The following is a 26,554-nucleotide window of genomic DNA, read 5'->3' as shown; positions in this document are numbered from 1 at the left end:
TCTGGGTTATCAAAAGCGATGCAACACAGAAGAAGCACAACAAGTTTAAACGCTATACTTGGAAAGACTGTATATATGTCCTGAGTTGTGTACTTTATACAGGTCAATGTTGTTGTTAGCTAACGTTCCAGCTAGCTAACGTGTCTGGTTAGCTTGTGAATATCATTGTCCAACCTGCTATTAGCAACACACAACAGAGACAGCATACTAAACTAGCACCACTTATACACAACTGGCAAGTCCAAGTGGTGTAGTTCAGTTCCAGGCTAATTCAGAGCCTCATGAGTGTCTCATGCTGGTTTTGTTTAGCTAATGTTAGCTAGTGCTAAGCTACTGTAGCAAAGCGTTAGCACGCCAGTAAAAGTCGCTTTGTAGCACTTACGTGTTTCTTTTCATATGTCGGGAACTTAATTGTTTTTCGGCTCTTGCAGAATATCTCTCATTGTACGACTATCTGGCTAACACCGGGGAATGTTAACTAGTTGTGCTATCGCAATTTTTAAGCTGGACCGTCTCGAGCAGGGTACAGGAAGAAAAACTTCACGAGCGCTGTGTTGCGTTGAGTATCGTGCGCAGAGCCGAGCGCAGGTCGCTCAACTGTCCTTGAATAGAGTTTTGAGATACCGCTGGTACGACACTTTACTTGAACATTTGTATTTTACTTTATTACTCTACATTCCAAAAAGAAACATTATCATATTTCTAAAGAGAAATATTGCACGTTTTACTCGTATAATTAGTATGAACAAGTTAGTAACGCCACACAGGGGCGTTTTTAGGATTTGGGGTTAAGTTTTGAATGGGGGCCAGATTAGATAATATGAAAGATGCCCGGGGGACACCTGCTTCTCACATCAAATAGGTAAAAAAAAAAAATTAAATTCCATACAAATGCAACAATTGAAAATGTTGAATTTACGCCTCTCTGCTGTGGCCATGTCTGCATGCGTGCAAAAGGCAAAGTAATTAACTAATTTTGTGTGGAGGGCCACATATAGTATATTTTGAAGGTATAACCAAAGACCATTTAAAATTGGTTTGAGGGCTGACATGCCTGGTTTAGCCCAAACCACTGTAGGAGGGATTTTTTTTCCCTTTTTTTGATAAACAAGCTCTATCTTAATGCCTTTTTTTACACACTGTAGCATCTAATTTACCCTTAAAACAGTTTTTTCCAGATTAATTATGAATTGCAATGTCAAAAATATTAGTAGCTGTCAGTAATGAGTACTTGGTAGAAACAGAACATGGAATTGCTATAATAAAAATTTAGATAATTGTGAGATAGCCTGGTTGTATTCCATTTTATGTTACTCAACATTTGTACTCCACTACATCTCAGAGGGAAATATTAGCTATACTTTTTGCAGCACTACATTTATTTGTCTGCTTTAGTTAGTCTGAAGATTCGGATTGATAATACAAAATATAATCAACTTATAAATGATGATGTATTATCAATGAACTACCTGGGATAAAGCATTTAAAATGAGCTATATCTTTATCAGCAACATTAAAGTCATTACCTGTGCACTCTTTCTTGCATATGCAGTATGCGTGCACTACTTGAGTCAGTGCCAATGCCAAAAAAAAAACAACTTTTAATATTGGTACATATCAGACAGCATATACACCAATACCGATATGTCTGTGAGAGGCCAACATCAGCTGATAAAATCGGCTGACTGATATATCGGTCGGACTGCAGTCTTAAGGTGAATATTATCTTGAGGTCATGTTTTTAAATGTGCCAGCAGTAACTCAGTCTGTAGGGACTGAGAACCAGAGGGTGGCCTTGTTAGAGTCCAGCATGGACCATGTTATGGAGTGTGGTCTGGAAGTTGAAGAGGTGCCAGTTCAACTCCTCGAACAAGGCAACTAAACCCCTAACTGCTTGGAGCTGCCAGCTATGTGGCAGTTCCATCATTTTGGTGTCTCTCCATAACTAGAGCATATGCTTGTGTCTGTATTCCCTATGTGTATGTAAAAAATGACAACAGCATCTTTTTTTCTTGTTGTTGTTCTTGTTTTTCTTCTTCAAATCTGAACCATTTAAGCCCTCTATAGTGTTAGTTTTGCCTGTATATGTTGCATATATTCTATATAAACTACCATTCAGAACACCTGAGAAAGTAGGAGGAATGCACGATTAACTGGGGCCCGGCAGCATCTTACTTTTTTAACCCAGGGCACCCCTGCAGGTTAGTATGGCCCCTGGTAAAAATGTCTTTACCCACATGGTTCATTTGAAGGACAATCCAAATCAAAGAAATAGGATGAGAAGAGATGCGATCATCCCAAAAGAGATCACATCCAACAGACGGCTGACTGTAGTGCAACAGATTGAGGCTCAGCAAATTAACACACAGTCAAGTCCAAGTCAAAAGTGTTACTGTTATGTGTATGAGAAATTATTCATTTTGGATTATGCAATTCGTAGTTGGCTATGTTCCGTCATTGTCAATCATAAAGATTCTAAAATTTAAAACAGAAAAAAGAACAATCAGACTCATTAAACAAATATAAGAATTAATTTAAAAAAATACAAAGGCAGCATACCAGTTACAAAAAATCTCACAAGTGATTGTAGTTACCTTGTTCAGTTACTAGAATCTGTAAGGTGTAAGGATTTTAAAAAAATATGTTGAGTTAAGTTGAGAACGCATTAAAACAATTTGTTGTTCTGTATTTAACAACATTGTGACCATTTAAAAGCAAGGTGTTCATGTACTACAAGGATGCAAGAAGTGAACATAGGCCTCTTAAATGGCACTGAGCCTCTACACAAGACATGAAACTAACTAAACTGGCATTTAATGACCTAATGGCAAATGAATATGTAAAACGTGCTCATATACAGGTATGTATAGGTATGTTTTTTTTCTTACAGTAATCATTTTCAGCCAAGAGGGGGAGACACTCTCCAGGTAAACAGCCAGCTTTGAGGAACATGCCTGACTGCATGTGGTCTGAACACTGGCATTTACCACAATGCAACACACCAATTAGACCCTCTTATTTCTCACGTGGAGGAAACTGAACCCTAAATGTCAAATGTGTCATCAAAAATGAACAATAATCACCATCTCCTTTAACACTCCTGCCATCATTAGGTTGAGGTCATGGCATGATAGATGTTTTGTCTGGTAAGCAAACATCTCATTCACTCATTCAGTGACTCAGTGGTTCCCCACCTGGGGTCTGGGGGACATGAGTGGTCCATTAGGTAGCTCCTGCAGGTCCCATGCAAAAGTGGGAGTAGTAGGATATAAAAAATCCAAGCTATAACTCCCTGAGACCTCAGCTTTCTTTATATATGCATTTTGATTTGTCCTATGGCATTTTCTTTTAACAGTATCTGGGTTCTGGAAAAAAAAAGAAAGAAAAAAAGTCCAAAAATGATCATTTCAATGCCTGAAACCCAATTGTCTAAAAATAAAATTGCAAACAAAGCAACATTTGTTTAATGTTTTGAATATCTATGAGTTAAGGGGGGGGTCAGAGTTCAAGTCAAAAACTGTTATACATTTTGATGCCTGAGCATGGCTGTGTAAAGCAAAATCGCAAATAATCCAATTTATTTAAAAGCCCTGTAATATGTTCATTTTGTGTCTTTGCATGCATTTTTCTTGCTCCATTCTACAATCTAAGAATTTCCTTTTTGTTTACAGGAAAGTCTGTCACACCTCATTGGTCTGTGTGAAATGCTGTGATATGTCTTCCTACAAGACAATAATAAAGTCCCTAAGTCCTCAAATGGGTACCTTCTGGTTGACAGGGTCTAAGCTTGTACTGTTACAAACATTGGTCAAATTTGTACACTATATCACATTACAAATAACACAAACTAAATATAATTAAACAAGTTTCAACCATAAAATTTAATCAGGTCTTGTACCTTGTCCTTTTCATGTTGGGATCAGCTGTCAACTTTTTACATAGATTGGTGTATTGTTCTATTGCTACCACTAGATGGCACAGAAAAGTGTCCACTAACAAGGACAGACATCTAAGTTAAGTAGAATGAGGCAGCAGCAATCTAAAAATGTAACGTCCTCATAATAGGAGGAGCAGGAGTGAAGACTGGTTAGATTAAAAACAAAAAAAAATTAGTGTTGTCAGCAATTCTGTTTAATGTTGTGCCAGCTTTAAGTGTATGCATAATGTTTGGTAGAGCTGGTTCTCACTCGGCCATCTTTCAAGATCTACCTGACCATCTACTGACAGCACGAAGAACTGACACTTGAGTTTTTAATGGGTGTATTTCATTGGACTCATCTGCCCCTGCTGCACTCCCGGCAGTCTGACAAAGCAGGGGTGAAAGCAGGTACCTCAATATAAAATAGATTCTATACGTAGAATAGATCTTCAACCCTCTGAAACCTGAGCAAATTGTTTTGATGTCTTTCAGAAATATGGGGAGAAGGCGATTAGTGATGAAAGAACACATGGCCCAAAAGTTAACAAGAAATTAGCAGAAAAAAAGGACAAATTACCCAAAAAATAGTTTAAAAAACTAGCAAGGAAATTACCTGGAAAAAGTACCTTAAAATTAATAGAATTAAGGGAAAACAATTATTTCCTCCCTAGACAGTTTTTCCTACCTTTTTTCTTTTTTCCCTTCCTTCATTAAACTAATTTTCTTAATCTACTAATTTCCTACAATTTGTTTAACATTTCTTATCATGTTGTTCATTGCTTTATCACCAGTGGTTTTTGAAAGATATCATATCAAATCTAAAGGTTCAAAGGGTTCAATACTAGCTAGGGTTAACTACTTTTAGGCAAACCCAAACCAAATCCATGTGATCATGTGAAAGAAAGAAAAAAAAATACACTCATTAGTCATTTTTGCGCTGGATCATGAAAGCATCACCAAAGTCTTTAGTTTCTTCCCCTGAAGCTATCATTTGAATATGAGTGCAGCAGGTCACTACTGTGACCCTGTCAAAAATATATTTTTGTAATGTTGCATTACTAAATAAGCAGGGTAGCATTGTCTTTAAGTCTGATGAGCCTTTCATTTGAAAAAATAAAACTGTAACTGAACTAAACTCCATCACTTAACCTGAGGGATAATATGACAAATGAGTATCTGGTCTAAGCAGTCTTGCAGTAACCTGTATTTGAACTGTATTTAAGAGTGTTAGAATCAGTTTCCACTCTTACTGAATAACAGACTCGAATCACCTTGACACACACACACAGAGTAAAACTGACTACTGGCAATGAATGTGTTTAATAAATGATAAAACTCTTCTCTTTTAATAGTCACAAATTGAGTTTTTAATGGGCATATCTCATTGGACTTGTGTGCACCTACTGCGTTCCCAGCAGTCTGACAAGCAGGGGGAAGCACATACCATGATTTAAGATATGCCTATACTACTTTTAGGCAAAACAAAAAAAATCCGTGTGATCATCACAAAGAAAAAAAAACCATTAGTCGTTTTTGCGCTGGATCATGAAAGCATTACCAAACTCATTAATTTCCTCCCTGAAGCGATCATTTGAATATGAGTGCAGCTCATAACTACTGTGACCCTGTCAAACATGTCTTTTTGTAAAGCTGAATTAGTTAATCACCAGGGTCTTTGATTTCAAAAACTAAAACTGTAGCTGAACTAAACTCACTCTTTTCAGCCTTCTATAGTAAAGACCATCACTTTATATGAGGGATAATACCACAGATGACTATCTAGTTTGAGCAGTCTTGAATTAACCTGTATTTGAACTCTGTTTGATTTAAGAGTATTAGAAGCAGTTGGTGCTCTGACTGAATGGCAGACTTGAATCACCTTGACACATACGCAGTAGAATTGACTCCTGGCAATGAATGTGTTTAATAAATGATAAAACTCTTAACTCTTATTCTGATGTCCCCTGTACACTAGTAAAAAAAAAAAACATATTCATAGACTTGGAGGAAAATACATTATGATTAAAATCCTTCTCCCAGTATTGTAGATTAATAGGTCCTTTTTTGCTTTTAAATAAAATGTATTAAGTTAAGCGTAGCACTTCAGGCAGTGCATGTACTTATTTTAAGTCGCTTTTGGATTAAAGTGTCACCTAAAAGAATGTGATGTGATAAAATATATAACTATTTTGTGAAGTCTTGTATATTGGATGAAGATTCCTGATTATTCTAAAGTAAATGCTCAATAGGATCACAAGACACTGGGAACATAAGAGCAAATTTCATAAATCAATGTTTTTGTCATTGCATACATACTTAGTGTTTGATTTTGTGATTGACGAACAGTGTAACAGGCTGATACTGCAACAGTATACAGCGTTGTGTGTTTGTGTGTGGGCATCACACGTGCAAATGTGTGTGTGTGTGTGTGTGTGTGTGTGTGTGTGTGTGTGTGTGCGTATGTGTGTTTGTGTGTGTCATGTGGTTTTGCAGAAGGAGGAGAACTGAAAGAGAGCCTGACAGCCTTATAGCACTTTACATGGAGAAAATGAGTAGGTGAGGGAGCGAGTGGGTGGGAAATGAAATGTAACGACACTAGGAAGGGGAGCAGATCCTTACTTTTGCACCCAAGGGCCCCTCTCTCAGGCCCCGCCGAGCTACACATATTTCACTGATGAGACATCCACTCAGTCAATCAGCAGCACTCACCTTTCTCTTAGACATATGCTTTCACAGTGTGTGTGTGTGTGAGAGAGAGACAGAGAGAGAGAGAGAGAGAGAGAGACAAAAACTTTAATCAGTCCACAAAATAGTCACAGCCACATTTTATACGTATTAGAGGTCCAGTGTGTAGGGTTTAGGGGAATCTATCCTTTATTATTCATACCTACTGTATGTTTTCATTAGTTTCTAATCACCTGTTTTTTTTATTTATTTAACCTTTGATTAACCAGAAAAACTTTCTATTATAAAAATAATATTTAATAAAAGGCTTTTTTTCAAGAGTGTCCTGGCCAAGACAGGCAGCCACAAAAGTTAGTTAGAAGTGAAAATGAATGCCGGTGGTATTTCTCTTTTCTGGTCGTTTTACCAATAAGGCTATAAGAATGTGAATTTGAGACACAGAGAGAAGGGGGGGGGGTGCTTTTTGGAGATGAAACACACATGCAGTCACTCAACTTCAACACACACATAAAACCACTTGAGTAGCACGAATGCATGCACACTCACAGCCACAAAGGGCTCTTGTCCCAACAGGCAGCCGGCCTCCTCTGCTAAGTGACAGACAGGATGTTGGGAGCACTTTCATCAGTGGCTTTGATTCTGTTGCCGTCGCTCCTGTTTATTTTCTGCCATGCCTCCTCACTCAGCTGTGCTTTTGAAATATTTCCCCTATGATGGAGCCTGTCACTCTAGCTAGACTGAAGGAGGAGAAAGCAGGGAGGTTGAAAAGGTGAGTTCACTCCTGCACTTACACCTCCACCTACCTTATTCATCTACAGTCCATCTATCCGTTAATCCTACCCACCTTTTTCCTTCCACCCCTCTGTCACGCACATCGTGATTTACCCTCCAACGCCCCTTGTTCTTTCCCTTTCCCGCATTTCATTCCTCCACATGCTCTCAGGGTTTTTTTAAGCAGAAGGGGGGATTTGGTATGAGTCACAGATTCCTGGGCAGGGATTCATAAGGTAACATCTGCTTCTAGATGCTAAGGGGCGGCTCTCATCCCCTACCTGGCCACAGCCCAGCTCTGTATCCTGGCCTGAATTAATCTACCCAAATGCATTGGCAACATGCCTTTTATTGTGTTCAGTATGGCACTTCCAGTGAGACCACTTTGGAAGCAAACTGCCACCGTTTTAGGTTGGCTACCATTTAGGTGTCCTTCTATAGCTGTTCATGGATATCAAATATCTTGTTTTTCTTGATTTTAGTTTAAAGGGAACACTGAATTTAGTTGGAAGGACATTCCCTGAGTGCAATAATTGGGCTGGCTGTTGTTTTACTATGGGAAACAATTAAGAATAACAGCCATAGATGAAAACAAATACTGTCAATTAGCAGTGGTGATACTGTAGATGTTACATTAGCTTAGTGCCAACAGTGCAGCAAACCATGATGTCAACAAATGCACATGGTTGACTAACTCACTTCGTTACCATGATGTCAACCAATACACATGGTCAGGATGACTCAGCCCATTACTATGATGTCAACCAATGCACATGGTAGGATGACTCAGCCTGTTATCGTGATTGTAACAAATGTACATGGTCGGATAACTCACTCCGTTACCGTGATGTAAATAAATGCATGTGGTAGGATGACTCCGCCCATTACAGTGATGTCAACAAATGCATGTGGTAGGATGACTCAGCCCATTACTGTGATGTCATCAAATGCACCTTAGGATGACTCAGCCCGTTACAATGATGCCAACAAATCCACATGTTGGGATGACACTGCACAATCCTTATGTTTACACAACATGAGCACATGGCAACCAACGCAGGCCATCACAATGGATAGGCAACAAAGTCACAGATGGTTAGATTAAGGCAAAAGAGGCACATGGTAACGTGTAGAAAAACCCACACAGGAAGCACACACTGGACTCCTGCATGAAAGTCAATTGATGTGGGTTGGCTTACACACATAACAACCGATTTTCATTTTACTCCACCGAAGCCAAAGCCAAAATTAAAAACAGCAACCCCTCCCCATTGCTTATATTTTTTAAAATGCCTGACCCATTTTACAAACATTCCCTATCCCTAACTGCTGAAGGAGGACTGCACAGCAGCACACGCAGAACACATAGTCCAGTTAAAGTTTGACTGAGGTGTTTACATGATAGAATAGCTCAACTTCCAATAGGTTATGTGGTGTATTAGTCAATTTCAAGAAATTCGATTTAGTCTAGTAACATGTGTAGATGTATTTTAAAAGTTCAGTTTTAGTTGGACTAACACAATAATTCGACTTTTTGTAACATCATGCAAACGTACTGACTGGCACAGGTCTTTCAGCTAATCAATAGCATTTTTTTGCATTGGCTTTTATTAAATTTAGGTCTACATAACATCATAAAATTAGAGAATTTATATTTACAGTATATCGTATAGTTTGACCGAGGCTAACACTTGATAACAGTCAGAATAACAGAGGTTTTCCATTCCTCCCGTTCTGCAGATACTGCATGAATGCAGCCCAACCAGATCATGATGCATACTATGGTGGTCTACCAAAAAATGGCAAAGCAGTCCGCACAGTGTTGGAGAGGATCATTGATGTGTGAATCTGTGAGATTAATCATGATTTAAAGGATCAGTGTGTAGGATTAAACAGTATCTAACAAGGAGGTTGCAGATTAAAACCAACTGCACATCCTTCCCCTCACCCATCCTTTTCCAAGGGTAAAGGGGAACCTTCAGTTGCCTTCAATTCAGTGTAAAAACAAAAAAGGCTGTCTCGAGAACCAGTGTTTGGTCGATTCTGGAGAAACATGACGGTGCAGCATGATAGACTCTATAGAAGATAACTCACTCTGTATGTAGATATGAAGGGCTTATTCTAAGCTAATGAAAATACAATGATTCTTAAGTTGCCCTTCCACTGCACAAAAAACCCAACCATCACCCACTAACATCTGGCTTTTTAATGTGTGGCATTCACATCCACATCAAATCACTCTGCAGTAGTCATGACTATTTATTGAGTATGGCACCAGTTTGTATTGATGGAAACACAAAACCTGAATGACCAATTTAATTTTACCCCCCTTACTGGTGGTATGCAATGACACGGCACCACAAAATACCATCTAGCTCCACCCAAACAGGGCTCAAACATCGGTCCAAATCAGTCTGCACCTGGTTTGAAAGAGATGACTGAATAAGTAACAGATTTATAAAAAAGAAGTAAGCATGGTTAAGTTTTCACAGGTCTCCATGCTGCTTTCTACTGTTTACCAATGTGTTCCTTGGCCTATCCCTGATGTTGGTCATGACACACCAAAAAACAAAACAAAACAACAACAAAAATACACATACACACACATTCAGAAAGGCATAGTCGTCTGCTGCAGAGCCATGTAAACAGGTCTGATCGACTGGCAATAGGAAAGGAGTTTTTTGCCATATTTAGTTTTAAAAAACTGCATACATGTGCAAATTTCAATGGAAAGGGGTTATTAGTTACACACTTCTCCTTTAATCAGTAATCGTCAATATCATTTTGTTGGAAAAAGGTAGGTCCAGATTTATTAGTTGCAGTAGAATTTAATGATTATATCACGTGGCTGAATTGAATCAGCACAGCTGGTCAGATGAAAATGCACAAAGTGGCACAGAGACAATAGGGTGTGCAATTAGCTAATGAAGCTGGACAGCTATTTTGGATCGAACCAAGTCTGCAGAAGAGGAAGCAGTGATGATGCGGCACTTTCTTGTCACAGTGCTTAGTTTGTCTTCTGGCACAGTGCTCAGCTCCCTGACTTAGGAAGGACAGCCACACACACACACACACATACACCCACAGAGTCAACCTATTGATCGTATTTCCTTCCCTTGGTGAGACATATAGATCAAACGCTAATAAATTAATCACAGTGCGGGAAAAACTAAGGCCAGCTTATGGAAATGAGGACTCACTCTGACACTGAGTTCCTGTACATCAAAAAGTTCTTGATTAGGGAGCACAACAGTGAGCAGTGGGGCTTCTGGTTTAAAATTGTGTTTCCATTGAGACATACTCATACTCATCATTTCTACTACAGGCTGCTGTCTTCCTATAGATAATCTTGTTTTTATGGGGAGATTCAATATGTCAAACAGAGAGGAGATGACACAGTGCTTTAATGGTGAATTGGAGTTTGGTCAATTTCACAACGAAATGCATCTCATTACACATCTAACAACAGAAGTAGCCAGCAGGTACAGAATACAAAATCAGCTCAACACTGGCGACTGAAGCACTTGGAGTCAGACAGGTTTTGATCTTCCCATTCATCTGCAGTGGCGTTGGTTGTGGGCGTTCGCAGTGGATTCATTTCCTAATGGAGTCTGGCAAGCACCTGCCAAAGAGCAAGCTGGGAATGAATGAATGGTATCCATTAGACAAAATGGCCGTCGGTAAATTGCGGCCACTCTGCATAAACGAGCAGTAGCTGGGCGGGAGCGGGGGCAGATGGATGGAGAGGTCTCGTAACCGACTGATAGTAATGGAAGCTGGCTCGCTATCAGTCTCTGCTGCCCTGCCGTCAATATGGCCGGTAAACAGTTCACAGCTGCTTTTAAACATCATAATTTACAGGAAAGTCATACTGACATATTGGAGATTAACATTTTGCAACCCCATAGGGTTTAGAAAGTTCCATATGATCTTGAATGTACTTCCATCTCGTTATGTGCTTGTGTGGCGAAATTAAAGTCTGCAGGAGGCGATACCGTCACCATGTGTGGCGTGAGGAAGTGAGTGGACATAATCTGGGTCCATATCTGTAATGGAGAATAAACAGTGAGTCTACATGGTGTTCCTCACTGACACTGTTTTATCTTTTCTCCACTCAACCTTATCTACAGCAATCCATTCAGATAAAGGACTATTCATTATTTATGAGGGGGGAGAGGGTGGTGAAAAACAGGGAAGGCATGTCAAATAATTTTTTTAAGCACTGGGGCGGGACGCATGTTATTATTTTTTTGGCTCAGGGGAGGGACAACTTTAAATTGTTTTATTTTCTATTTATTTTAAATATCCTCTGAACTCCCTTCCGCGTCCTCTTTTCCTCTGTTTATTACAGTCCTATCAGTCAAAGGAAAAAGTGCAATAGATAAGTGAAATAGATATATTTTTTAAATTTCTAAAATCACAATATTTGTCATGGCCAAAAAGTGTGACAACAAAAAGTACAATCAGATTTTTTACATTTGTGTTGCTCCTTGAGCACATCATGTGTGACAAACACTCAAGAAACATAACCAAATCTAAGCTTCAAATAGTGATATTTCATTAAAATCACTCTATTCTGCATGTTTCATTTAAAATTTTGCCAAAAAGAAATAATTTCCATGAACTCCATCCTGTAGAAAACATATATATACATAAATATATGTGTTTCTGCATGTATGACAATGGTGAAAAAAATATGATGCAATACTTACATTTGGTGTGAATATATAAAAAAATATGGTTAGGGTCATGCATTTTCCCCCAGTCAGACAGGCAGGGGGGCAAGGAAAAAATATTTGTAGGTTCTGGAAGGGTCAAGATAAAAAACATAAAATAAAGTCACACTCACTCTCTACCATCCACTGATTCATAAAGAATAGTCCCTAAGACAGATACCGATGATGGTGGAAAACCATATGGCATTTTTTAAATAATATAAACCCAGAAAAACATTGCACATTCAGGTACGTGAGACGTAGACAAAAAAAAGATGGCTGCAGGGGATCAACACAATGCACCATCACATTTACCAACAAGTAACATTTCATCTCTGTTTAAGGTGCAGACTTTCTGACTGAAAGACAAAGATGGAGAGCGAGAGAAAATAAGTGGGAGAGGTTCCACAGGGGATTGAACTATCTGACATTCCAGTTACATACACAGGGATAAAACCAGGTGTGAAACCACCTCTCCTGTTTAGACTTGACGCCACAAAGCAGAGGGCCATCTGGCAAACTGTCAAACAGCTAAACACAGTCTGTTTGCTGCAGTTCTTCTACCTTGACTGTTTGTCTCAGAAAGGCGGTGCTGCACTTTGATGAATATTATGTAGCACTAGAAAATCATTTCCCCCTAAACTTTCCATCTTGCCAGTCTGTAAGCATAAAGCATGGAGTCATTTGGAAATATATTTTTAGACTTGCTGTCCCACAAAATAGACACCTATAGAATTACTATAACAACAAAAAGGAAAAAAAGCAATTATCTGCCAACAGAACGGGAAAATTTCTCTTAACAAGATTTTTAACAGGTAAAAATATCTCACCTCATAAACCACAAATATCTGAAAATTAGTGTGGCCAGACTAAAAATAAGCACATGTGTCTGGATACAGATTTAATTAATTATTTTCTCAATATAGGTTAGGTTATAAGTTTGGGTAATGTATCTTAAAACCGGCACAGCTTCACTACACAAAAATGCTGCCAAAGGACAGGACAAAGGCCCTGAAAAAAAACAAGAATATATTGCCTTGATTTAAGATACAGTTGCATCAGTACCTAATATACATCCTAAGCAATGGAATTAAACACATCTGTATGTAAAATCGATAAGTCAAGGAAAAAATGTGCAATGCCTAAAACAATCTCATGTCGTGAATGACTCACCACACCTTTTTGGGAAATCAATTGACTTTCAATGAACCCTCAACAGGCGGTATAATAGTTCCAAAATTGAAATGTGCAGTAACACAAAATTGAAAAAAAAAAGCAATTTTCTTATGCAAATGCATTGAGCTGCTATAGGCATTTTGCATATGGTGGTTCAAAAAGGACCTATTGAAATTTCTCAGACACATAAGCAAATGTTAATGTCTGCCCTTATGGCAAGAATAATTAAGACAGAATTAAATTCATCTGACAATGACCTCTTACGGCAAGATGATTAGTATTAAAACCACTAATATAAAGCATTTCAAATTGTACTCTCGCTGCTTTGGTTCATAAAAATGAGAAAGGCTTCAAGCCTGTTCGGTATATTTACATTTTCTCTGGCTTGCACAGACCTCCCTGCTCCTTTGCGTAGAACGTTCACACACAAATTCTGTGTATGATGCCTGACAGTGAACTTGTGTTCAGGCTGTGTTTCATCATTCATGTCAGACTTGTTGGTATAAAGAAAAATCCCTGGTCAGTAATTTTTAACCAAGGTGTTGGTCTGCAACTGTACTCCATACACATTACTGCTAAGCCATTTATGGCGGGTTTAAGCAAGAAAAAGGGGGTCCACTTTTCATTTGTTATCCAGTGATTTCATTGGGATTTGTTTGCATGCTTTACTGTCATCACATGGTCATCTTAGCTTAGGGGTATTTATACTATATCATACCTGTTAAGTGTCTGTGCTGTCACATGCCGCTCTGCTGATTGGTCCTCAACCACCCCGCCCACCTCGGTGTCAAGGCCGGTTTGTGGCTCCCTGAGGGGATCTCCAGTTGGCTGCTATTAATTGGGATTTAACCCCTGTAAATCAATATAAAGGGTCAATATCTAATCATTTCATTATTCTACATTATTGTTCACTTGTACTGTCTTAGTCTTAACATCATGTTTATCTTTGTAACTGAGAAGAGTAGGTTTTATAACATAGGGGGATAAAACCTGGGTATGGTACAGTCATTTTTCAGACCAAAATGTGGGGCACTGTTTGGGAAGCCATGTCAGGTACACTGAAAAATATAGACTTAAATACAAAAAATGTGTCAACTTGTTGCATCTATTGCTTTTAGTTTTTCCCAATTGAAAAAGTTAACTTTTCAAGCATTGTTAAATCAATAATAATAAAAGGGTGATCTACATGGAGTAATGAGGAAGTTAGGATATGTTCAGATTCACATCCAGACATGAAATTAAATGTTCCATCCTTAAAATCATTTATCAAAAGACAAGGGGAAAGACACTTCTAAAAAATATTGGCACGTTACAAGGCATCTTAAGATTTTGGTGAGTTTTCATGGCCCTGCCGGCAATAGCTGTCGCCAAAGGCATTATGTTTTGGGGTTGTCTGTCTATCTATCTGTCCATCCATCCATCCATCCATCCGTCCATGCATCCCATTCTCATGAAAGCAAATGTCTTGTAATTTGGCACAACGTCTACTTGGACTCAGCAATGAACCAACTAGAATTTGGTGGTCAAAGGTCAAAGTAGCTGTGAACTCATGGCCATCTCATTCCCATAAATGCAACATTTCAAAGAGTTTCCTCAAATTTGGCACAAACCTCCCCTTGAGTTAAAGAATGATCTGATTGGAATTTGGTGGTCAAAGGTCACTCTGACTTCGGCTAAAACATGTTTTTGGAAATAACGCAAGAATTCATACACTAATAATGACAGAATTTCATAGAAATGTCCAGCAGGATATAATGATGAAGTGATTACATTTTATATCCAAAAGGTCAAAGGTCAACTTCACTGCAACAGCACAATGCTAAAACACTTTCCTGACCATTATTCAACATCATAACTCACTTACAATTGGTCAGATACTGAATTGGAGACACTAATCTTGCGTTACCTTCAAACTTTGCTTACTGCATAAAAAAATTTTGTGCTGCCGGGCTAAGTGTGTGTGAAGCATCCATGCTTTCACAGATGTGGATATGAATTGTAACTGCAACTTGACTGGTGCGCGGCGGCATACAACTACTTTGTACAACGCAGTGATTCTATTTTGTCTTTTTTGTCTTTGACGCAGCGTGGTTTGGAAACAGCTTGGTCTAGGCTACAAAATGAGAAGTTCACTGGTACATTTTAGCTCTTGCATTATTCTATTATTATAAAGATCTGTGTATTGATTCATGTTGAACTCACAATAACAATATTACTGTGATACCTATAGAAATAAAAAATAAATGCTATCAGTGTCATTCATCATCTAACCTTGTTTATTGAGTAATTACACTCGAAATACAAGTATGGGGAGGTGAGAGAGAGTCTTTAGCCATAACTGTAAGTGTACAAAAAGAGCAATTACACTTAATGGATGGTGAAAAGGCAACCAGATGGCATTGTTGGAGGGAAACAAAGCAAGAATGAAAAAAAAACTGAAGTGATTTAAAAGGAGCTGGATCATTTACTTGATATTATCATTATTAACATAATATCAGTATTTCATTTTTTTAATGTAAGCAATATTGATATGTAAATTGTGAAATCCACAATCTATGCATGCATACAAATACACAAACAACACAGCCATCATGACTTGCATTTCACAAGGTAAGCACATTACCAGATGAGTTCTTCCACAGCCAGGTCTGTGGCACCGGGAGACAGCAGAGAGAGCAGAGGCTGTGCTGGCGGAAACTGGACACCGTGTCTGTGGTCTGAGGCAGATAGATGCCAGGCAGGCGAGGCTCGCTCTTCTGTTCTCATGCTGATACCTGATAAAGGGGACCGGGCCTGGCCTCTGGAAAAACAAAAGAGCTACAGCAGCCTCGTTTGATAATGCTGGAATGTCTCAATGCGTGTGTGCGTGTGTGTGTGTGTGTGTGTGTGTGTGTGTGTGTGTGTGTGTACTTTGTGTGTTGCATGTTAGGGAATGCTAAGTTGGAGTGATGCCTGCATATTATATATCTGTAAGAGCAATGTAAAACAAAACACATTAAAAGAACAGACACTATTAGGATGTTGAAAAGTACAACAGTGAATGCCAAGAAGCTGAATAACTTCAGCAGGAGTGGTGCATTATTTATGTGGCATGCATTGAGAGGTATCACTTACATGACTGCAGCACAAGCCCAAAGGTTGGATTGGTTTTCGATATTGCACTGCACAGTGATTCGCTGACTGCCCACGATGCAGTGATACACAGGGGCGCAGCGATGCAGCTGCCTGTCAGTGAAATGCAGCCCCTGGGCTTTGCATACAATTTGGCTGCTATTGTGGCATCTTGGGTTACACCTCTTTCTTTCCAATGACACACATTTGAATGCAGAGTCAAGTGTTTCCAGCTGCGATGGGTCCCTCTGTGTAAGCCATCATCATAAGTATAACTTATCAAAATAGATTATAATAAAAGACTCCATCGGGATCCATCACTGTCATAACTGTGAAAAGTACAGATTGACCGCTGTGGGTTTTTTGAGGCCAAGACAGCCAATATTTTATGTTGATATTTGCCATTTCCAAAATTCAGCCCTTCTCTTGCCAAATGTAATTTGAAATAGACTAAATTGGCTTTGCACAGACTGTAAAAAGGTGTTGTTACAAGGGGACACAGTCCTCAAGTGACACTTAATCACCCAAGATTGTAAAATATGTGAGAAGAGAACAAGGAGGGAATAGTGTGCCATTATGCTGCCTGGCCACTCTGTACATACGGTACAATTGTGGAATTGTGAATGTGACTCCACTTTTAACACATCATGGAGAGTAAAAGCGCCAAAACAATGTTTGTGTGAAGGAGACAGACAGCAAGATAGGAAGATGGGCAGGATGGGTATGAAGTTTTCACCCCGTGTGATGTGTGCAACCCAACGCAGGAGATTTAAAAAGTCAAACAAAGCTGCTTTTGATTGGTTCTGTGTAATAATGTGAAGGTGGCATGAAGAAGGGACTTAGTAGTAGCCCTACAATGTGATTTCTGTGTGGGCCTATTGTTTTGAGGTTTTTTTAGCCCTTGTTCTTCTTTGTAATAAATACAATAAACATAATGATAATAATAATAAGAAGAAAAGCAATAACTTGTAAATGGCTATAATGCAACCCGCCTGCATTAGATAACTGGCATGAAATTATTAAAGAGAGATGGAAAGACTGATTTTTCTTCTAAGACCAAGGAAGCACATACAAAATGGAAAACATACTCATGAGAATATGGAATGTGTTTGCTTATTTGCCCCACTCATTCTTCTAATCCCCCCCTTTTTTGCTGTCTGTTTTGTTAATATAGGTAAATTTTAAGTAATTTATTAAGAGCTGTAATGGGACTCATGCTTACAACCCATAATATGGTATATCTGCAATCCAGATATGATGATTATGATAATGCCAGGCAGTGTTCCCTATTTTTGTTGTCTTTAAGAACAACAAAAAAATTAAAATAATTATAAATAAATAATAAAATAAAATAAAATAAAATAATGAAGGGCACCAGGTGAAGCCTGCCTCAGTGCCGAATGTCTTAAGTCCGACACTGCAAGAGAAAAAAAGTCAAAGGAAAGTAATAAACAATCTTTTTCAGTACAGCTTCTGCATTTTATCAAGTAAATCCCCTCTGAGGGAATGTAGGTAGGTTGATGTCTTTGCTCCCCAGCTCCTCTTTATCTCATGCTGTACTGTAATTGCATCTGCCTACACTTTGATTCACAAAAGAGCCTGAAATGTCCTCTTTCAGTCTAATACTTGTTAAAGCCTGTTTACTTTCTGGGGCTTTTGTGTTGAAATATTTGTGGGAGGAGGAGGACTGTCAGCAGATAACTGAAGGTGGGGGGATGTAATCGTTTATGCGCTCTGGCAAGTTTCACATCATGAGAGATGTTACCAGAATTGTGTTTGAGACAGACAAAGACAACTGATAATCTTCAGCGGTGTTTGATGTTTGTCTCAAGGACGTTTTCTGATACGGAAAATTATTAGGGGTTAAAAAATGCCATCTGGCGCTTACACGTTATTGCAGGCTGCATTTGACTTGTATTTTCTTAAAGGTGCATGCACACATTTACCAAAAGCATAGAACACGTTGAAGGAAAATAAGCTCCATAAACAACTTTCGCATCATTTGGGTACTTAATCAATTTTCTGTGGGACTCTAACAAAGAGCAGTACAAATCACTGTTCCATATTCTACATGCCAAGACTAAAAACTACTCTTAATTTAGAGGTGAGATGACAGTTTAATGAATCCAACAATAATTTTGATGTTCTGCTTCTTCATCATTCAACTTTTAACAACTTTTGAAGAAAATGTGTGCTTCTTTAGCTGCTGTCCACTATCTGCTAACCGCTAGTTGCAAGCTGCTAGCCGCTATCTGCTAGCAGCTAGTTGCTAGTTGCTAGCTGCTAGCCGCTAATTGCTAGTTTCTAGCCGCTAGCTGCTAGCTTCTAGCTGCTGTCTGCCAGTAGCTACGTTTACTAGCTAGTTACCAGCTTAGTTTTGTCTTTCTGGAGTGACTGGTTGGTTTAGAAGATCTTTTTGGCTAAAAGCAGCTGCTTTTAGTGATGGGAAACAAAGCTGATAAGAAAGAGTAAAGCAAATGTTGGCAACTTACAACCAAAACACTGAGCTAAAACATGCTAAGATGCTGAGGTAGAGTTATCTGTGTGTTTGTCACTAACAGACAAGCGGCTATCTATTTTATCTTGCTGTATTCTACTATAATTAGTGCGTTGAAAAGAAATACCACTAAAATTTCACACCCCAAATCACCCTTTAATTTACACCCATTAGTGTTTACTAAAGCCATAAACAAAGGAAACTGGTTTTCTCCAAAAATGACACCAACATACAGCTACATTAAGAATAATTTATACACATAATAACATGCAGCAGAAATGTTTTTTTTTGGTGTTTGGGTGTACTCTTGTTCAAACTAGTCATTACTGCTGTAAAATGAAGCTCATTTAGATGTGGAAGCCAATGAAAATGTTATTTAAAACCACAAAGTCAGTCTGACGTTCACTTCCAGTGGAGGAGCACCAGGTCGTACAGTCAGATGATATTACAGATTAGTATGTCATTATCTTATTCGAGGGACTACATGTGTTTAAATAGTATTGATTTCACCGTGCCTACCTAGAGGAACAGTGTGTGAAGAGTTTGTTCTCCTGTAGTAAAAGCAGCACATTTGATTCTCACCACATCTGTATAAAGGGACATGAAAAGCACTGACAAAAATCATTTTTCATCCAAAGGACAGTTGTCTATTTGGGTGAACTCAGCTGTCAGAGCTGAGCCCTACTTGAACAAATTTCTGCAAATATCCTCTCTAGCAACTGTGCATAACCAAGCCTGTCATTTTCCCAGGAATAGAAGGGTAGTTAAAATTACAGCTTTTGAGGAGTGGAAATTTACGCACTGTCTGTTCTTAAATAAGAGCTCTAACAAAATAGCCATATGGTAACATTTACAGATTCAAACATGGGAAGTTTCACGATATAAGGGGAATCTTTAATGACATGTGACATAGCGTGAGTTTAGCATCTGTTCAGCTGTATAGTTTAGTTGTATATGGATTTTCAGCCTCTGTTCATGACTCTAAAGTTAAAATGAGATGAGACATATTTATCAAATACAAACATTTGGAGAGATTAAAACTGTGGGCCATAGTAGTTGCTCTATCATTTTATGTATAGTTTTCAAGTGGGAGAACATTGGACAATGCAAAGTTAGGTCCTTGAAAAACTTAAGTTGACAATAAGGTTCTCATCAAATGCTAGGGGTCGACCAACATTGATTTTTCAGTTACGATACCGATTAACGATTTTACCATGTTAAAATGTTCAACTTGACAGCAGAAATTAACATGTTTACAGCGTGGTATAAAAAACAAGGGTGGGACCCCTAGAATACAAATCTGTCTGCAAGTAGTCCCTACTGGGGACTACAGTCTGTGAGTTGGATCCTCCCCTTGCTCCTCCACAGCTTCAACCACTCCTCCAAATTTGGTAACTTCTGGCTCCAAAAATCTAAGATGGCAATGAACGAAATGCTGAACTCGAGGCTTCCAGACAGCATTGTACAAACAATGATTTATTTATACAGTCTGTGGTCAAGTGACATACTTCTTAGATTACTGAACAAAATTTAACCCACACTATAATTCTTTTTTTTTTTAAAAGCTAACCAAGTAGTTTTGATAGCAAAACCTTTGTTTCATGTCAGTACAGAAGGTTTTTTTGAAACACACTCTAGGATGTAACAAGTTAAATTTCACACAGAATCTGACAAGTCCAAAACTGACACTAGAGGTGTACTGAGGTGTCAGAGCCTAGTTAGAAGCACGGGGCCAAAAACCAAGCTGATGTATTTGAAGAGCTGGGAGTGAGAACTTGGTACAGCTGAGTGCTGGGTCATAATCCCCTCTGGGTTTTTCACTAGGAGCAACAGCTTTCACATTACACATACTCAATACATCAAATTAGTGTAAAATCTTGATTAGTGCAGCTTTGAGGTTATAGATGTAACTAACTGAGTAATGCCTTTTATTTCCTTTTTCATGTGACCATTCTAAATCAAAAATCAATCTGAAAGCCATGTGTAGATTGACAAGGTATTCCATTCAAACACTAAAGCTTGCACTTTGAGCTGCTTCTAATAATTAATTACACTAGTGCAGTGCAGGCAACTTTACAAGAGTCCATTCAGGATTTACACTTATTCTGAAATGCTGAGCTTTAGAAGAATGCAGAGGGCATACCTACTTTCTTATAAAAGTAAATTTAGCTCATGTTGGTGGTAGAATTGCACCTAAAGCCTTTCATATATTGAGCTCTGCCTCCTCTTTGCCTGGCAGGTGTGAGGGCAGTCTGTGGTTTCTAATATCACTTTGGATTCGAGGTCGACAGATTATCAGCCTGGACTATTATTGGGGCAGATATTTGGCAATTTTCTAATTATCTGTATCAGCATTTTATTTTAATGATCATGGATAGAATTGATTAATTAAAAAGTGCAAAGAAAGTGTCATAATGGGAGGAACTTTACTTTTAGTAATTTTTATTTAAATCCATATGAATTTATTAAAAAAGGGGACTTTCTGTATATGATGTTGAAAATTTCAGTTTTGATTAAACATTTGTTAAATGAATTTTAATAAAGCTTTGTGTTAGAGTTTGTTGTATTCCACATTCTAAATATTGACAAGAGAGATTTTCATTTTTATTGTAAATTCATGTCAGTTCCAAATATCGGTTATTGCTCACATGAACTACTAATAATCTGTATCTGCCCTGAAAAAACAATATCGGTCGACCCTTACTTTGGACTACAACTGTGAAAACAGGGCAATGTGTAGTTATATGTGATCACTACCAAACCTATAAGTAACTGTTGAATGTGAAAGCAAACATACATGAATTGACTATGACTGTAGGCTTTTTGTGTTCCTTGCTATGACTTTCAAATAAATCTGTAAAAATGTTTTATGCTTTCTCTGTTATGATACAGATGATTTGTAGTCTAGAGCTAATGCACATGACTACATATCCCACACACTGATGACCCACCAAATGAATGTCAGATTTTCAGCAGTGCCATTCATTTTAGAGGCTGACATTTGGGATACCTGTTTACGCCTGCTTTGTGCATCTGCAGGGTCTGGGGGCAGGAGGTAGAGACACTGTCTGTCCGACTGGGGGCGGCGTTGGACAGTCACTTTCTGCAGGCGTCCCAGCGTGCTCCCCTCCACCACCACCACCGCCACCCACCTCACCCTCACTTGTGGGATCAGCAATTCAGATCGCATGCAAATTCAGGAGCGTCACCGTGCATGTGTGTGTGAGAGAGGGGAAAAAGAGGGGGAGAGAGAAGTGCAGTTGCATTCCTGGAGAGAGAGATCCCTGCCCCTTCCTCCTCCTTCCTCCTCCTTCCTCTCTTCCCTCTTGGTCTCCCAGCCGGCGGCGGCAGAGAGGGATTTTCAACCCGGGCTGCAGATGCGGGGAACAGGGCTGCAGAGTGGAGCACACACTGGTAGTCCGTAGAGGGAAGTTGTGGAAAGGAGCACCATTTTAAACGCATCCGAAAGACTTTGGAGTTTCTTTTCGGGCGCTCCGGGCGGTAACATTTCATTTTAAGAAAGTTAACTTTTTTTTTAGGATACGTCCGTGTGGTGGTCATGGGTTCCCAGCGGACACTCGGAGCTGGCCGGACAGTGCTGCTTCTGGCGGGGCTGCTCGTGGCTCTGTGGCACCGCTGCGCCGCAAGTTGCCCGGAGAGAGACTTGGAGGACAGGGAAGAAGAAGCTAACATAGTTTTGACCGGCACGGTGGATGAAATAATTAACGTAGACCCAGTGCATAACACCTATTCTTGCAAGGTAAGTGCTTTCATGTGGTTTCTGTAACGATCAAGTGAAGTGCATTGCTTCAAGAGACAGGCACCTGCTTCTTGCACGAAAATTACTAATAGGGTTTAAGTGGGCTATTTGAAGTCACATTGTCTCTTAATACCTGTACTCTGGTGTAGCTGATGGGAGTCATTACCACAGAGTTTCTAATCCAACTCTCTCAGAGGCATTAACCGCTCACCGGATAAAAACATTTTACAAACTCATTCATCCAGAAGCATTTGGCAGCAGTTACACGGACACTGACAGTGGATCCACTTTGCCTTCAGAAATAGATAGATGGTGCTTTTTTATTCCCACTTACCAATTACATAGCTACAAGGGAGGCCTAACCGACCTTGTAATCATCTCAAACATGCTGCAGTAGGAGACCGGCCCCTCACTGGCCCCTGGTTGAAGCTCTCACTTGATTCCTAGTTGTAAATGTTGAAAACATGTACCATCATTTGCCAGTGGCTGCAAAGCTGATATTTTGAATCATGATTTATTATGTGGTGGTGCCGACAAGTGCCATCCCTTACAAGATTTGTGACCGTGGCTGTTAAAGTGATGTCCTTTGGGCTAAAAAAAATCTATGCCATGTAATAAGACGACTGAAGCGCCACAGAAACTTTAAGAGCACCCACTACAATGATATGTCCCTTACATATGTGATATGTAAGGGACATGTACACAGTAACATGTTTTTTCCTCCCAGTAGAGAGCACTGACAAGTGCTGCAAGGTGTGCCCAAACCCATAAAGATGTATAGTCATGCCTTACTGTGTCATTAGTCACTCGGAACCTGTGTGATAGACCTGAGAGTGTAAATTTCCCCATTCTGTTAATGTTACAGGAACATTATGTCTCAGACTAATGGACCACATAATTGTGCATGATGAAAAAAAAAACATCCACTGTTCCACAAATAAGTAATTTTCAGTCAGGATGCTGGCTTCCTCCGTCCCCATTCTATTTCCATTTATTGTGAAACAGACTTTTGCATCATCATGGACTTGTGGTAGACCACTCTATAATCTGTCAAAATAAACAAGTCGTGTTTGGTCAGCTCTCTCGCTGCTCCTTTCCTCAGCACCCACATGCTTCCCGTCTCCCGGTGAATCAGTGGAGTAGATTAGAGGCACACGGCTCTCCCTCTGGAAACGGAAACCACCACCAAGCGCTGAAATGAGACGAGACAGCTAACATGTAGTGGAAAGGGCAAGCTTTCTCATGACTGTGCATAAAGCTGCACTTCTTGTGATGAACTATCTGTGGGTGCATGCAGTGTTTTAGATAAGTTCTCCAGTGGCTGTTTCTTGATCTTTTACATGAGATTTGCTCCAATAGAAATAATCACTTGAAAATCACCATTATCACATAAAATGTCAGATAATGTTTGGTTGCACAGATGTAAGCAACATTTTTTGTAAAGATTCAGAGAAACACCAGCCTTACATCACAAAACATGCTCAAGGAAGGAACCTTGATTCAGATGCGGCAGAGCTGGACAGAGGCCCCAAATCTCTAATACTTGTGCATACTTGTAAATGGAAATTATGTTTTTGGTTCTGACAAAATGCGTGTACTTTCTTTTTGTTGTCGCCAAAGGTCAGGGTGTGGCGCTACTTGAAAGGGAAGTCCAGCATCAACCGTGAAATCCTCCTGGATGGTGGCAACAAGTTGATGATCGGCGGTTTTGGCAACCCAGGGATCTGCGACAACCAGGTAGCAACAGGCGACACACGCATATTCTTTCTCAACCCTGCCCCGGAGGCCATGGGGCCAGAACACAAGAATGAACTTATGCTCAACTCAAGTCTGATGAGGATTACCCTTCGCAACCTGGAGGACGTGGAGCACTGCGTAGAAGGTAAGAAGCCAATTTGTTGTGAATGGAATAAGGAGTTTGTCTTTTATGGTATGTGATATACAGCACATGTTGGGAGTCTAAAAGAGTAATTCTAAGAATGAAAACATGAATGGGATTTCACATCTCAGGGCTGTTAGATAAGTCCGTTTGTGGTGACCTATACTGACATTTTGTGTCACCTGTGAGAAGTTCAGTTTAGGAGCCCTGCTGTAGTTTCTCACAGTAATTGTAAATCACTTAAAGCAGCAAGGATTTCATACACCGGTGGCTGCTGAAATTACATAGCCCCAGGCACTCAGCGTCAAAGTTTCCCAGAACTCTCTGAAAACAAGGACACCTGAGTCATTTTAGGAGCTTTGTTGCCATGGTGAAGCTCCAGCCTTTCCCAGAGTGGCCTTGAGGTGGGTGTGTCCCATTAACACCTTAAGGACTGGGGTTGAGTGGTGAAGAGTTGATTCCCGACCTTTGCACCCTGTGGCTGTGCCATTTTATTAAGTCAGAGGTGAAACTGAAACTGAAACGTTGACATCACCATTTTAACTTTAGTGAAACATTAAATTACTCTTTTAATTTCTTGTAACTCTACAAAGACAAACAGCAGAAAAAGCTGATGAATGGACGTATCAATCTTTCCCACGCACAAAAATATTGTTTTCAAGGAGCTTTTGAATTTCTGGCTTAGTGATGTGTTTTAAATGTTGTTGTTCTGCTGATTTGCGCAATAGAACTTTAGTATGACAAGAGTCATTTAAATACTTTTTGTCCTCTGAGTCCTTATTTGGTCGAGAAGTAATTCGTCAGGTTGTTATGAGACGAACCATACTGCCATGACTAATAAATTTCAGCATCTACTGTGACTGTGAGACTGTAGCAGCCTCTGCCCCCATTGCCGGCGAGCAGTGATCTTGCTGCTGTTTAACTTTTACTGCTGCTTAACAATGTTGGCAGCAATTCAAAGTTTGAATCTAACACTTAGAGCGGCCAGGCAGCACCAGGGGGAAATGAATCAGAGCACGAATCACCTTACTGAAGGCTTTCTGGGGCAATCACTGTTTCAGAGTTGTAGCGTCTATATCCTGGGTACTTTCCTCTGAACATTTCTGGGTGGCAGGATGTTCCAATGGATGGAGCTTGTTTGCAGTGTTAAGTTGCATTTGGCACACACATAAAACTTCTTCTGTTTGTCTGTCCAGGCACGAAACACTGCACTGCTAACCTTTTTATTCACCCCCCCTTTCTTCTTTTTGGACTCCTGTTGTGGAAAGGGGAGTTTCTTGGCTCTGACAAACTGTCTAGAATGTGCCCTTTTTGTTTCGGGGCTTTGTGCTTGAAGAGGGTTTACTTCACATAACCTGATTTTCTCATATCACCTTACAGTCGAAGAGATAGCGGTAAGGAAATACTTCAAGAAGTCATCAGGCAAAAGTTAGACAGAAGTCGTACTTTTGAGACATCTGAAGGAAGAATTTTCCTTGGGAAGCGCTTGAGCTTCTTTTGCTCTGACTGTCCACCAAGTAGTATCTTGGGACAGTTGTCAGGTTCAGCACCACCATGAAATCTTTATTTGTTTTTTTGGGGAGTGAAATTGGCCCCGATAATTAACTTACATACCTCCATCCGGTAGAGAATAAGCTCTGAGGTTTGTTTCAGCGCTGAGTTTTAATTAAGAGAGTCAAGTCAGATCCCATCCGTTCTGTGCAACCACTACCCCCGGAGACTGTGGGATGTCAGTGCAGCGGGACAAGACTCTACCTGCCGCAGCACTCATTGTACCCTCCTCTGCTTACTCCTCATTCTTGACATTTTCGATAGCTAGGATAGACTCAGGAATGCCTGGCAGAGAGCGAGGTGGGGAGGCGAATTGTCTGAGGTGGAAGAAAAAAGGCTTTGTGTGTGCTCCTTGCCACCAAGAGTTATAAAAGGACACAGACACAAAGGAGAATAAGATGAGTGATGTAGAATGAAGCAAAAAAGAGGATTTTTTTTTCATGTGAAGACATGGATCGAAGGGGGTGTTATGTTTGCTATGGCATATTTG

The 26,554-nt window shown here is 39.6% G+C and overlaps 2 protein-coding genes and 1 long non-coding RNA gene across 15 annotated transcripts in view; 1 reads left to right on the top strand and 2 right to left on the bottom strand.

Moving 5' to 3' along the window:
- mtor (mechanistic target of rapamycin kinase) overlaps nucleotides 1-577 on the bottom strand; it is a 121,470-nt gene extending 120,893 nt beyond the window's left edge. Inside the window, exon 1 of the mRNA XM_042491148.2 lies at nucleotides 383-577. The gene's annotated coding sequence lies outside the window, so the exon portion shown is untranslated. The remainder of the gene's footprint in view (nucleotides 1-382) is intronic.
- Nucleotides 578-10,891: 10,314 nt separating this feature from the next.
- Nucleotides 10,892-16,018, bottom strand: LOC148188778 (uncharacterized). The gene is made up of 3 exons (XR_015777350.1): nucleotides 15,890-16,018; nucleotides 13,985-14,118; nucleotides 10,892-11,421 (listed from the first exon to the last, which is right to left on the bottom strand). It is a non-coding gene; the product is annotated as an uncharacterized LOC148188778 (long non-coding RNA).
- Nucleotides 16,019-22,102: 6,084 nt separating this feature from the next.
- The window catches only part of agrn (agrin), a 355,349-nt gene continuing 350,897 nt past the window's right edge, over nucleotides 22,103-26,554 (top strand). For 4 of the 13 annotated variants that reach the window (XM_088082543.1, XM_088082551.1, XM_088082544.1 and 1 more), the window contains exons 1-2: nucleotides 22,103-22,634; nucleotides 24,255-24,516. In XM_088082543.1, the coding sequence (XP_087938669.1) occupies nucleotides 22,434-22,634; nucleotides 24,255-24,516 (463 nt within the window). In that variant the 5' untranslated portion in view covers nucleotides 22,103-22,433. The remainder of the gene's footprint in view (nucleotides 22,635-24,254; nucleotides 24,517-26,554) is intronic. The other 9 variants (XM_088082547.1, XM_088082552.1, XM_088082546.1 and 6 more) reach the window with 4 other exon arrangements.

This window comes from Plectropomus leopardus, chromosome 9 (assembly GCF_026936395.1).
Source record: "Plectropomus leopardus strain MGB_pleo_1.0 chromosome 9, ASM2693639v1, whole genome shotgun sequence".
Taxonomy (NCBI): Eukaryota; Metazoa; Chordata; class Actinopteri; order Perciformes; family Serranidae; genus Plectropomus; species Plectropomus leopardus.
Note: the sequence above shows the minus strand (reverse complement) of the source record. Positions and strands in the feature narration are given on the sequence as shown.